Source organism: Alternaria dauci, chromosome 2 (assembly GCF_042100115.1).
Source record: "Alternaria dauci strain A2016 chromosome 2, whole genome shotgun sequence".
Taxonomy (NCBI): domain Eukaryota; kingdom Fungi; phylum Ascomycota; class Dothideomycetes; order Pleosporales; family Pleosporaceae; genus Alternaria; species Alternaria dauci.
In genome coordinates, this window is record NC_091273.1 from 4,679,760 (window position 1) to 4,693,737 (window position 13,978).

Sequence of the window (13,978 nt, forward strand, 5' to 3'; positions counted from 1 at the left end):
ACATGTAGGATCCCAGATGGTGCATCATACGCAAGTCGCGGCTGATCTTAACTCTTAGACGTCTGCATATTCCACAAGGTAGCGAAAGAGCTTGTAGAAACGACTCAGCCGTTGTATGGTGGGCGAAATGCAACCTCCCGTTTGTCTCGTCTGTCCGGAGCAGAGTATTTTCTCCTTGGAGTAGTCTTTGGCATGGACCACAAAGCACTTGGTCTGACGAGACGACCAGTTTCGAGGTATGGAATGTGGTAGGATCTATTCGCAGAGGATTCTGTACGCGGATGTAGTTGACCATGGCGGAGCACCGGTCAGGCAACGGCCAGACTCAAGGCCGACGTGCTCTCGTAGAGAGTGATATGACAAAGAGCGAGAAGAAAGCACATTAGGACATGCGGGGTTGGGCGCCGCAGCCTCGAACAGGGTGCTGACATAGCCCCCACGCGCTTGCAACGCCAGCGTATCCATGCTCAGGAAAACATGTGATTGCGACAAGATGGTGGACATTGTCCATGGTGTTGAGGTTGCGCGTCCCCAGAGATGAGATGACGGGACCCACTTCCCCCTTAGCCTAACTAAGCCAGGGTCCAGCGTGGCCGGGCCTTTGTACCTGCCTGTGCTCAACTTTTACGCATAGCCAAACCTCAGCATGCAGTCGCTCCCTTCTCTCTCCGCCATGAAGCGGACACGATGAACTCGTCACGTGCATTCACCCGGACAACGCAGAACACGTTCCGCAAACCCCTCGACTTCCTCAGCAACCTCTCGCGCAACTCGGTGCAGCTCCCAAAGGACAGGAAGAGAAAGGACAGCAACGCCCACCGCCGGCATACCAGCGCCAGCTCAATCGACGACACGGACCACTCGGACGTCGAGTTGTACGCGCAGATGGAGACGTCGCGGCGGAGTCACTCGACGCAGAACTCGCAGTCGGAGCTGCAGCCTGCCGTCCCGCTCATCGATATCGCGAGTCGCAGCAACAGCCCGTACCCGCGCATTCGAAGCGCCGCACAGAGCGAAGACGAGGACGATGAATACGAGCCCGCGAGCAGCATACGGCCGCTGGTCAGCCACGACGTGGGCAGGGGAAGCCATGCCTTTCGGGGCTTCTGGCAACAGGGCGGGCCTGGGGCTTTCTTCTTCAGCACATGGATGGGCTGGCAGGTCTGGGTCGGACTGCTCGTCTTCTGGGTTGGCGGATGCAGTTTTGGGCTGATGCTCATGAACCGCTTCATCATGTTGACGGGTGTCTACAAGTGAGCAGCACGCGTTGAACTGCGGATTGCGTGGTTGCTAACAGCACTAGATTCCCATTCCCCCTCACCCAATCCTACGCCCAGCTCATCATCACGCACATCCTGCTCATACTCGTCTCGAGCCTTCTTCGCTTCTCCAGCAAGCCGCTACATTTCATAGGCTTTGGTGCCGCTGTGCCGCCTTCGCAGCCAGCGGCGCCCCAGGGAGGCGCTTTCAGGGGCAACAAGAAGCCTGGGATACATGCTTTTGCAAGATGGCTGTCGAGCGGATCGGGAGGCATTGCTGGTGGGGGGCTGTTCGAGTTTGACTGGCAAATCGCCAAACAGGTGCTCCCACTTGCCGTAGTCTTTGTTGTCAAAGTGCTGCTCAGCAACTTCTCATTCGCGTATGGCACCTGCAACTCTACCACATGGCCCAATACTGACATGGCATAGCTACGCACCGCTGGCAACCTACCAGCTCGCCCGCATCGGCATAACTCCGCTCGCCATCATCTTCTCCTGCATCCTCCAAAAAGAAAACGTAAACGGCAGCATCCTCTCCTCCGCCCTCGTCGCAACCCTCAACCTCTTCTTCGCTTCCTACCGCTCAAACGTCCGCGTTACCTGGGAGTCCGTCGTAGCCGGCGTCTTCTCCTCCATCTTCGTCGCCCTATATCCCATCCTCCTTCTACGCACATACCGCAAGATTGTCGCTGGCCTGGTACCTGTAGGTGATGTGCTTACGGGATACCCTAGTGGCTCAGAAGAACCAAGCAACCGAGAGGAGACTCGCGCATTCTACCGCACGCTACATTACACATCGCTCGTATCCCTCATGCTCCTCACACCCATTGTGATCCTCTCCGGCGAGGTTCCTTATATATACCACAACATTCCTTTCCTCGACGTACCTTTCTTCTGGGCTATGATGTTGTTCGGCGGTATGGGATCGTGGGCCGTCTTCTCTGGCACATTACTGCTTGTCAAGGCGACGTCTCCCTTGACTGCGACGTTTGTGGCTGTTCCGCGAAGCGCTTTCCAGCTCGTCGCCATCACTCTGTTCAAGAGCCCTGCACAGACTTGGCTTGGCGTTATACTTTGTTGGATTAGCAGTCTGTGGTTCCTTGTTGCAAGACGCGATGAGGGAAGAAGTAAGGATCGGTTGAGATTAGAAGGCCGGTAATAGGTGTAATGATATTGCTGTGGCACATTCCATTCTTTGCCAAGCTTCATGGTTCACTTTTCTTCGTTTATAGGATATAGCATTCATATCTTCATCTTGCATAGCGTAGCATCTGATACCATTATTTATTGCACCTTTTACTACATTTCCTTCTTCCAACGAGCATCAAACTATCTACTGTGTTTTAAAAACGGAACCAACACCACCACCTTTACCTCCACCCACATCTCCCCCTCGCTCCGTCCATCCTCCTTTTCGCCTCACCAACCCGTCTCCTCGCCTCCTCAAATGCCCTCTGTGCCTCAATCACTTCTAGCCTTCGAACATTGAACTCATGCGTCGCCCTCTGCGCTGCTTGTATCCGGGGATCTATCATCCTAGATGCTTCATACCCGCCTCCCATAAAACTGTCCCATATATTGCTGTTATTAAGCTGCTGGTATGTACTCGGTCGGTTTGGACATGGTGTGTCTGGGTCGCCAAACTCATGTTTCAAACTGTTGAAGAGTGGGGTGAAAGAAATGTTTTGCGAAGAAGTAGGCGTAGGAGTGTTGATTTGTGTTGTGCGGATTGGAGGGGGGCGGGCGCGGCGTTGGGTCTGAGGAGTGGTCGGGTTCGTCGAGGGGATTATAGCTTTTTGCGAGTCTGGGGGCGTGAGTAGATCAGGGAAGGTGATGGAGAGCGGTGTGATAGGTTCGTTCTCGTTTTTCGGGATGATGTTAAGCTCTTCCTTTAGGCGTTTTGCCAGCTTTTCAGAGTGCTCGTCATCGTCCCCATTGCTGGCATTAATCTCATGTCTGATCGAGTATTTCCTCTTTCTTGCGTCCTCTTCTTTGACCGGAACGGGTCCTTGCATCTCGCGGCCTCGACTCATTCTTCTTGAACTCTCGCATGCCTTTTCTACATCGCCGACTTCTAGTATAGCGAACATGGTTTTATTCTTACCGCTATGTGATCCTTCGCGGATGCGCGCCTGGAAGTAGGTATTTAAGAGGCTATGCGCACGGCCTCGTTGACCAATTGTCAGTGTGGAGAGCTCATGGACAGCCTCGATAATTCTTGCTGGTAAGCAGTTCACTGGTACTCCAGCAAGGAGCGAAGGGGGCAGGATGTCATCGTCAGCGGAGCCAGCTTGAATAAACCAGTTCTTTTGAATGGCTTGAATGTGGGTGTTGATATCCAAATGGCGTTCGGGACCGGTAAAGTTCGCAATATTGCCCAATCCCATCTTCAGTACTATGAATCCTGCACTTTAGTCGAGGAATGCCGGGATGCGGATGCGGTTCAAAACGCAACATTACGACCAAAATTACAACTTAATGGTCACTGATAGGGAACTGCTCTACAACAAAGAGTCAGTAGTTACAAAGATTGCGCGGCCACTTTCGGCTTTGTCTCAATCTAATTCCAAAGACCGATTCCTGGTGGCTGGTGGCGCTTTGTCTCGCAGCTTTAAAACGGTGTGACATCGCTCTTGTTGTAGCACACGTTATGCCAGAGGCGAAAGTTCCTGCTTTGGAGACTTGAGACGTGTTTCAAGTTGCTTGACCAGTGGGACTGCATGCTGGATATAAAGTATGGAGGATGCTTGTGGAGTAGTAAAAGCATACGAGGCCACCGTAGGGCTTGAACAAAGATCGAAACTCGACTTGCACGTAGGCGAGAGTCTAGATCCACGTGGCGGCTAAGAATGTACTTAGTGAGACCCTGGTGCAGGAAAGTAGTAACAGTGACAGAGGGAGCCAAGAGTAACGGTCTACAGGTTGGTAAATGGATTGCTCGTAACGCGATGACCTACTCTGATGCTCTATCGACTCCTAAATCAGGCAATGAAAGAGGTTTGCTTGGCAGAGAGAAGAAGAGAGCACCTCTAGGCTGGCCAGACGCTGTCTTTCGCATGGTGTTCCTGCTTGGATAATCCTCGCAAGTTAGAGGTCCGCATTGTCGCTCGTAGCGTTTGTTCGTTGTTGCTGATCGATGTAGCCTGATTGAGAGGGCCCTTAACATCTGGAGTAAGCAATAAGAAAATTGAGAGCCCAGGGGTGTACTCGCGGCGTGCTCTGTATAGCAAAATGGGCTTCCGAATACAACCTTGAACATACTGCTCGTCTTTTGAAACATGACGCTATCCGTATGATAAGATGCTGCGTGATGGAGGAAAATTGGCGGCGAGAAGGCTGAAGTGATGACGACGGGCAAGTGGGGCTCGAGACGCGTCGCGTCAGGCGCGACGTGGAAAGCGCGTTTAACACTACAAGCATCAGGAGGAACAAGCTCAGATAAACTTTCGATCGGTCGCAACTATAATGATGTATCCAATTATGTGAGTGCTGTTCCGCAGCTTAAAATACAAAATGCGCTCAATGAAGATAAATGACTGAAAAGAGACGCCTCCCTAGTGCTAACAATATGACGTAGCACTCTGGAAATAGCATCCTGATGCTGTTAGAAGAGCCTGCAGTATGATGCAGGCTCGTGACCCTTCCCAATCTTCTGATGAGCGGCCCCTCAATGGAAGCTCGCCGATTCTAATACAACCTTTTTACTGCCTGTTACCACGAAGTATACTCCCAATCGAACTGAAAAGATTAGGTATGCCAAAGGTACCTCGTGAAGCTTTGGGATTGGGCGTCTTTTGCGGGTCGTGTTTGTACGGGCAGCTAACATTCGTACAAACGCCTTCAGTCTTCTGCCACCTGCATGGCGTTTCTGATTGAGGCAGCCTTCCCTGGTTCTCCTTTCTACCTCGTCCGACCGTCTGGATTATGTCATCCAGAGATTCCTCAAGTCGCCTTTGGGTAGGTTGGTTTTGGATGGGTGGTTGTAGTTGAGGCAGTCTTCCATGATTCTCTTTCCTTCCTCCTCTTTTCACCCGGATGATATCATCCAGCGACTGTTCGAGCCGGGTCTGGGGAGGCTGCTGCTGAGTGGATGACTGTGGAAACTGATTTCCACTGTTGCTGAAAGAACTTCGAGGAAGGAAGGCAGGGTCATGACTTCTCCTGCACCGGTCGCCGGCAAAACAGGTGCCCTTCATAAAGTGCGAACATGGCTCATGAGCGTACTGGCAGTTGACACCCTTGTTGCATTTGCCCTTAAGATTGTGTATACATGCTACTTTCTTTGAGGCAATCGCATCCCGAGGTCCCTGAGTCGCATCGGATAGAATACGTTGCTGATGGGTGGTGTTGCCATCTTTGATAGAACCGATAGTCGAACCTTGCGATGAGATAGGCTGGTCGTTCCTGGTGATTCTACCGAAGAATGCATTACGCTCACGAGTGTTGACTGATGGGTTCTGGTGACCTGGAACGATTTCCCTGTCGCCGAAAGCGAGCGTTGTGCTCTGCGTCGACATAGACCCTTCGTGCTTTGCCATTCCATTGGCAAGCGCATTGCGTCCGCGAGGCCCAGATGGTGGGGTTTGTTGGCCGAAAACATTGCCACCACGACTCGAAGTAATGTTTGGCCCTTGCGATGTGATGGGTTGGCCGTCTCTTGTAATATTGCTCATGGCCGTAGGGCGTTCACGAGGACCAGTTGGCAGGGCCTGGTGGTCGGGTAGGCTCATGCCGCTGCTAGCTTGAGAAACATGGGTCCGATTCTGCTGTCCGCGTTGGAACGGATTTTGCTGAGAGAAAGAGCTAGATTGGGAAGCGGGATCAGAGTCGACAATCATTTCGTCAGCTCGCGAAGACTGTCGCGGTTGATTCGATAATGTGACCGCTGTCAGGAAGAAAGGATCATGGCTGCGAATACAAGTTCCGCCATACCTACAGTTGCCTTTCAGCCAGAACTTACATGCGCTGTGAGACATCTTGCAGTTTTTGCCCGCTGAGCAATGGCCGTTCTTGTACGCTGGGCAAGCCGACTTGAAATTGCCATTTGACGACCCAAGCAACTGTGAGGGATTACCACTGCGAATATGAGCGTCGATGGTATTCGATTGCCCTCCCATGAGTATTTGAGGCCCCCAGAGCCCAATCTCGTGGGAGGTTGTCGGGTGTTGTGGTGATGGGCCAATTCTCTGGACGTCTTCCATTGGCAAACCGTCATCTTGCAGCGTACGCTGGCTTGAAGTTCGTTCAAAGGAGTTCGGCTGGGCATAAGAACTGCCGCCCATGGAGCTGCCAAAGGACGTGCCCAATGAGCTCTGTGGCTGGTAAACACTACTGTTGGCGGTCTGAACACTACTGAACGACGAGCCCACTGATGCGTCGAGCTGCCCAGAACCGACTGGCAGTAATGCTGCAGATGTGACTTTCGGTTGTATCTTCTGTGCCTGTCCGCCAGCTAGTTTGTCTAGTTCGGCGTTCAGTCTTCTGATTTCAGTCGTGTTACGTGAGATTTGGTCCTGATACGATTGCTCCCGCGCAGCTATAGCTGCGGCCTCTAGATTCTTCTTCGCAGTCTCTTGAGCACGTTCGTTGGTGGCAGCCAGCTCGAGCGATTTGATGTATTTCTTCATCTGGACCTGCTCAGCTTCGATCTTTTGTAACTTTTCAGCACATGCCCGTTCTTGCCGACGCGCTTGTTCCTCCCTCTCCAGACGCTGTTGTTCGGTCTTGCGCTCTCGGTACTCTGCCATGTCCTGTGCGTTGGGACCGATGCTAGTCTTTAAAATCTTTTCCTCGGTTGCTTGTTGCAGGGTTTCCTTTACTGCGTTCACCAGCCCAGTCGGAAAGATCGAAATGTTAAGGCTTGCAGGAGAGAAGGAGAGCCAATCTTCGATGTCGTCAATCTCGGCGACGAGATGGCGAAGAAACTGGTAGGGCTGTGAGTACTCTATCAGATTGCGGAGAGCTCGGAGGCGATGCAGTGGCAACGGTAGTGGTGTGTACGGCAAGAGCCCTCGCCATCTCGCTCCTTTGGAAAGAGCGTTGTGTAGACCACATAGACACTCGCGGACCTCAGCAATGGAGTCTTCATCGCCACTAAGCATGACCTTGTCGATGATCATCAAGTCGCGTCGCACGTTCTCGTAGTGCTTCGCGAAATCCTTGACAAGCTCTGTTTTGTCTTCGTTGTTCCGCGGGTGAAGCAGTACAAGGCGAGGAACCATGTGTCGGGCTACTGCGTCTTGCTTGATGAATCCCTTCAACGCGGCGTGAGTGAACATCTCGACCAGATCTTCTCGCCATTCGTTTGCAACGTCGACTGTATACTGCTGAAATCCGGCCTCGTGTAAGCGCACCTTGTACGCACTGAAGCACATCTCGGCCATGTACTGGCAGAGGTTAGAGATGAATGAGGAAGTCAAATCGACAGGGCTACCTTGGGGTTGTATTCGTCCTTGTTGTCGTGGCTCTTCTTTGAGCGCACTGGTAAGGAAGTCGCATCGCGTTCAGCCTAGGCGTCGGCGTTAGTATAAGAGGAATTAGGAGAAGGTGTAGTCAGGAGTAACCTACGGATTCCGAATCGTCACTTGTGGATGTCCGCTTCCTCTTTCCGCCAGCAAGAGGATGAGCGTAGGTCTGGTAGCCGGCGCAATTGGCAGCGGGAAAGTGAGCCATTACGGTAGTCGAGGGAGAGATCTGGATGTGTCTGATGGTTTTATTCCGCGATTGATAAATATATCGCGACAGAACACAAGAACCTAATCTGGGGGACGGATATGGTCAATGGAAAGGATCAAGTATCGCGCAGTGGGCGGGGTATCTGAGTACGCGCTATTCGAGAAGTCACTAGGCCACATTTAGGAGTCGAGTGAATGTTGTGAAGAGTCTTCGCGTACAGAGGGAAAGGCCGATGGATGCCTGGGCGTGGTGTTGGGTCTGTGCAAAGTGAATGTGGATGGTGTTGAGACAAAGACGTGGCGTGAAAGGCTATAACAAGGAGCGGCCGGGAACAACGGGTCACCAAAAGGTAGCAGTGATTCATTCTTGTCTACAGTGTTTATACGGCAGGCGCCGTAACCCAAGTAGCCATGCATGGAAGAAGTGAGAGTTGTGACGACTTGGGCTGCACGTAAGCCCGCTGTGATGAAGCTCATATGTGAAGACAGGGGAAAGCACGTGAGGCAGATGTCGATTTTTTCCGGTCGTAAGAGAAGCGGAAAAGGAGACTTTGAGCTGATGGAGACGCTGGAAAAGAAACGAGGGCGTCTGTGGCACCGAGGCATGTCTCCTCATGGCAAGAGAACATGGTGGAATGACATGTAAAGAGATTTCAAGCACGCGAAGAGAGTGATGAGCAAAGAGAGGGCCGCAAAGAGCTTACGCTGGGAAAAGAGGGAGAGTGAAAAGAGACATGGTCATGGTATCTGGACGGCCTAGCAATGCTGGTCTAGCGCGAAATGGCAGGCACGGGATGCGGAGAGCTGATCGCGACGGCCTGGGGCGAGTGAGGCAGGGCCGCTCGTCCCTCAGTCGATGTCTGGACACATGCATCGCGACCATGCGGAATCCTGTCGCGTGTGTTTCTTGCCGGTCAGCCAAGCAAAAGTGCATCCACGACGACAGGCCGCCGTGCGACAGGTGCAAGCAGAGCGGACGCGCGGACCGCTGCGAATTTCCAGGTGGGTGGCCCTTCTGACATCCCTCACAGCGGCGTGTTGACGGGCGGCGATAGCACCAGGAACGAGTGCGATACACCGCAAGCCCAAGCGCCCACGGCCATCTGAAGATGCAGGAGAGACGCCGACATCCAACAATTCGAGTACGACGGTTGTAGCGCCCCATCAGGGCCGCAATGACGCACATCTGCCGAACGGCAACAATGCCGCACAGCAGGCGTCGCCGAATGCGGCATCGTCACTGCTCGACGGCCTGGATCCCTTTGAGCTGCTGACCGACGAGGTCAAGAACAGCTATCTGCGATGCAGCTACAAATGGAGTTTCCACCACACGCCCACGTTGCTGCGCCGCATACGCGATCGCACCCTCGAGCCATGGATGGCCTGGGCGATACTTGCGCTCGCCATCAGGTATGCGACGGCCTTTACTTGATTCTATACTCAATTGCCCTCACTTCATCATACACCCAGTCGCCAAGCTGACACGGCTTAGGTTCGTCCAGAACCCCCCGCCGCCCTTCCGGTCGCAGACCGAGGCTAGCAATACCTATGCCGCCCACGCTCGCCAGATCTTGCAGCAGGACCTTGAGACGCCCTCCATCAGTCGCGTGCAGGCCCTGTTGATGTTGACAGGCCATGACTGGGGAGCCGGAAACGGAAGGAGGGCGTGGATATATCTGGGCATGGCCATACGCCTTGTCGAGGTCATGGACCTGACGCGTGAGACTGGCATCCCGCGAAACCGCGTGCCGACGCGTGAGGAGTTCATCGACGCCGAAGTGCGCCGACGAACTGCCTGGACGTGCTTTCTCATGGACTCGCTGTTGAGCGGCGGCAAAGGACGCAAGAGGTCCTTGACCGCGGCCGACATGAAGATCCAACTACCCTGCGAGCGCGAGGACTTTGTCTTTGGCGAGCCAGTGTGCACACCTCAACTGGACAACACACAGCGCATGCCGCCAGTCGCATTGCCCCTGGGGGAGATTGGAATCATCGGCTACAGCATGCGTGCCGCCAACATCTGGGGCAAGGTCGCCCGCTGGGCCTGCTCCGATGAACTTAAGAGCGAACTGCCGTGGGCATCCTCGTCGCAATTCCAGCAGCTCATCTACGAGCTCGAGGGCTGGAAGGGCTCGCTTCCACAGCGCTTGCAGTACGACCTCTTCACTTTGCATAGTCACAATGCTGTCGAACAGGGCCAGGCGTACTGCTACATGCACTGCATACACTTCATGAGTTACATGTTCCTGCATCGCGCCTATCTACCAGTCCTCGGTCCTCAGCAAAATGGAGCCAACCCCGAGGAGACTCCAAACTCGTACGACGAACACCGGGACATGTGGAGGAAGTGGGAGAAGACTTCGCGCAAGGAGCTGTTCAAAGACTCGGTCATGGTCCTGGACATGCTTGAGGAGATGCGCACGTTCGGTGTATATTTCCTAAGAGGGCTGGTGCCGTGGATCGGCTTCACCATCTACACGGCAGTTGGCGCGATGCTGTACAGCTTCAACTTTCCGAGCGGCGATGACGATCCTCGCTGGCGGGAAAAGGCGCGTAAAAGCGTGATACAGGGCTGCAACTTCTTGAAGGAGATGAAGACGCAATGGCCCATGGCAGAAACTTGGGTGAGTGAATACAAAGGATGACGATAATGCATGCTGACAGCCCCAGTACGATACCATCCGCCGCATGCAAGCGTACTACCGCTCTGTACTTGGTCAGGACGGGCCAGCCTCACCTGAAGAACGACAAGCCTTGCGACATGCCATGATAGACTATGGCGCGTTGCAGCCTTCACCCGTACAAAGGCCAGGAGGCTCACCGAGAGATGTTATCGTGTCCAGCAGGTCCCCTTCACAACAACACAATGACGTAAGTTTCCGATGCCGCATCCACGAGACCCTGCTAACACACTGCAAGCGCAAAACCATGATCGTTAACATCACCAACCCGCCCGTCACGAGCCCGTTGCCAGCCACAGCGCCCACGCCCAACAGCTACACTTCCAACTTCTCGTGGAATACCCCTCCAGCGGTGCCCCCATTGGAAGCCGACGAAACCTTCAACCTTGACTCGTTCGACTTGACAAATGAGGAATTGGAGGCTATGATGATAAATGCGACACAAGACTTCTGGGCAAGCTTCCCGGGTGAAGTGGGTGTTGGGTATCAGTAATAAGTGACAGTAATTAGCGGATATGGCTGGTACGGCGTTATGGCGGGGACAAAATGGCGGGGACGGGATATATTACGCCTGATGTATGGGATTAATTCTAATGGTTCAGGGTGAATTTGTCAGTAGTAGTCTCGACCTGCGTTGCAAATCCAACTTTTGTGGCTTATCGCCCCATGATTAAGCCTTACTTGTATTCGTGCCACTTTACAGATTGACCACTCCTACAAGAGAGATGGTTGCAGAAGAAAAGTAGCATGCGAAGATTGAGAGGCAGACAAGGTGAGGGTATCTGGAAGCGGACTGAGGATTCCCATTTCATCAGGGTTCAACAGGATCATGCGTATCAGGCCACCATCAAGTCTTGGAGGCATTCCCAAGAAGTATGCCAAAGCTCAGCAGGAAGGCTTAGCACGCATCCTCGACGGTGGTGAATATGTACCTGACATATTCCCCTCCCTGATCGACCTGATGCAGTGTGTACAAGGTGAAGCCGGAAGTCGGCACAATGGCGGCTTGTCATGTGGGTTGACAAGCAGAGGGTGATCCACGAGCTTAAACTGACACCGTCTCACATATTTCAAACACGCCCTCCTGCGGGGTGTTTCACACATTTACTGAACATCGCAAGTTACGGATTGAATGTTGTTATCAATGCAGTTATTGTCTTTCGGTCCTTCTTCGCCGTGGCGGTGGTTTTCTTATTCGGACTAGCGCGGTTCCTGGATCTGGAGAACCGGAATTTCAAGGGATCGAAAAGTTCTACGAGATTGTGGAATTGCCTTTAGTCGTCCAGAGGAGGTCCGGTTCGTATAGCAACAGTGGTCAGTTTGTGTTCTAAGTAACAATTCAGTGTAGTAGCTATGAAGTGGCTCCGCCAGAGCTTGTCTGGGTCACCGTGGTACCGTGGGTGTTGTGAGCTCCATGGATCGAGAGGTTGGATCGCTCACGCTGCACTCTCGACATCAGCGCTTTCTACGCAATCTTTTAAGAACGCTACGAACGCATCCTCGGCCTACAGGTAGCTCAAGTGTATGCGCCACCACGGTAATCTGCAGCAACCCAAGATCTTGATTCCAGGACTGTGGTTGTCGCTCGACGTGGCAAATTCCCTCGTGCCTTTTTCCAAACGGCTCGACCCTACGAGGCGAAGACTCGGATCTGCCCATGCCTAGGAATTGAGTGTCTGGGTATCGCGATTGCGTTGCACGTGGTGCGATTCCATTGGCGAAGAACACACTGTCCCATCTTGCTTACGAGTACACAGCGGACATGCTTGATGCCATCAGTATGGCATTTCCGGCCAGTCGTTCCTCCTACATACGTCGTCGTGGCGATTGCTCTGGTACCAGTCTGGCTGGCGGAACTGCTGAGACATACTCCTGATCGCTGACGCGTCGTCACCATGATCAAATATTCCCACCAGCAGAGAAGTTCACAGCAGCTACGCATTGCTCCTCCGAGTGAGTCCCGCTGGATCGTCCCATGTACACACGCCAAGGGGCCGAAGTTGCTGGTAGTCTCACGGCAGACATGAGATCGGCTATGCCATCGACGAACTCAACAAGGTGGTGTTGCCTCTTCGCGACTGGCGGGCCAAGAGCAGCTACGCTAGTACGCGGAGCCCAACTTGGGGATCAGGGATCGTACCACCAAGACATATGTACCCGCTCATGCAACGAGGTTGGCCCGCAAGGTGAGAATGGATTCAGGGATATAATTTCCAAGGCCTACAGTTGCTCACTATGAAACACCAACTGTACCACATAATTGGCGACAGCATCACGGCGTGGACTGCCCATTGTTTACATATGGAAAACGCTGATAGCCGCAGATATTCGTCGATCACCAACGTCGTGAGGGTGCCACCAATTTTGTTGCAAAGCCAAATCCAATAACCTCTGGTCCTCACAAGACGATCGAGCTACATTTGCATCATTCTTCAAGAGCAGGTGTTCTGATAAAGGCTCGCTGTTGGTCAGAATGGCGACCTCGGCCCTCGCGAAGTGTGGGCTCGAACACCGCGCAGGAGCTGGTTCCACTAGACGATATCTTGGGAATCCCACAGGTCGGGATGTCAGTCGCAGAGATCCATCGGCGTTAATTTGGTTTGGCTTGCATGCTAGAAGCGCCAAGGTCGTGTCTTGCAAATTTCTTAGCCTGCTCGTCAGCTTTGGCGCACTGTTCTGGAAGGTGTATCAATGCACGAGCAAATAACAGGCGTGGAAGAAAGGCGAGAATCCGGAGTAGTGGGAGGAAATGCTTCAGCTCGCAGATGGATGTCGACGTTTGACAACCGTTGAAGCTACCCACGTTCACGCGTGCCTCGATGCTATTGGCCGATCATCCCGCACTCGGCTACTCCACGCCCCAGCGCCAAGAGCAATACCAATGTAGAGCCAAGAGACATAGCATTTGTCGGCATCGGCTTGATACCTTCTTAGAGAGGTCGAGGACCACCAACGCCAAGCTCCGCCATCCATCATCACAGTTGCTTGAGTACGCTAGTGGCAAGACTCTGACGGCCTTGGTAGAGAATCCGCCTTCCTCTCCCTACCCATCCAATCACAGTTTCATTTTGAGTACACGTTCTCTCGGTGTTGCCTCTCACGTTGCGGCTTCTGAGTGGTGGCTGCACTCTAGCTGGGGATGCAGGACGTCGCATGTCACCCACCGGTCTAAATCCCGTCGCAGATGCGAAGGGCTTTGACGCCAATACGGGCCTAACCCGCTGCAATGGGCTGCGCAAAGGGCCTGTCTCAATATATATACACGTCTCACAGACGCCCTCTTTTGATTTCAGCATCCCAGCTCCAGCTTCGGACCATCATTCTTTGTTACTGAGCCTACTGAGCCCTTGGAGCATCAGTCAAG

The 13,978-nt window shown here is 53.2% G+C and overlaps 3 protein-coding genes across 3 annotated transcripts; 2 read left to right on the top strand and 1 right to left on the bottom strand.

Annotated features, from left to right (window-relative positions):
- Positions 1 to 687: 687 nt before the first annotated feature.
- ACET3X_003582 (uncharacterized protein) lies at positions 688 to 2,418 on the top strand (the record flags this gene model as incomplete). Its single annotated transcript, XM_069448873.1, has 3 exons — positions 688 to 1,253; positions 1,304 to 1,639; positions 1,689 to 2,418. The coding sequence occupies 3 exons, from the start codon at positions 688 to 690 to the stop codon at positions 2,416 to 2,418; spliced, it is 1,632 nt and encodes a 543-aa protein (XP_069310129.1).
- A 3,729-nt stretch (positions 2,419 to 6,147) lies between these two features.
- On the bottom strand, positions 6,148 to 7,931 carry ACET3X_003583 (uncharacterized protein; the record flags this gene model as incomplete). Its single annotated transcript, XM_069448874.1, has 4 exons — positions 6,148 to 6,167; positions 6,220 to 7,645; positions 7,693 to 7,767; positions 7,827 to 7,931. 4 exons carry the CDS (start codon positions 7,929 to 7,931, stop codon positions 6,148 to 6,150), a joined length of 1,626 nt encoding a protein of 541 aa, XP_069310130.1.
- An 883-nt stretch (positions 7,932 to 8,814) lies between these two features.
- On the top strand, positions 8,815 to 11,107 carry ACET3X_003584 (uncharacterized protein; the record flags this gene model as incomplete). Its single annotated transcript, XM_069448875.1, has 5 exons — positions 8,815 to 8,935; positions 8,989 to 9,343; positions 9,426 to 10,557; positions 10,604 to 10,804; positions 10,853 to 11,107. The coding sequence occupies 5 exons, from the start codon at positions 8,815 to 8,817 to the stop codon at positions 11,105 to 11,107; spliced, it is 2,064 nt and encodes a 687-aa protein (XP_069310131.1).
- Positions 11,108 to 13,978: the final 2,871 nt, after the last annotated feature.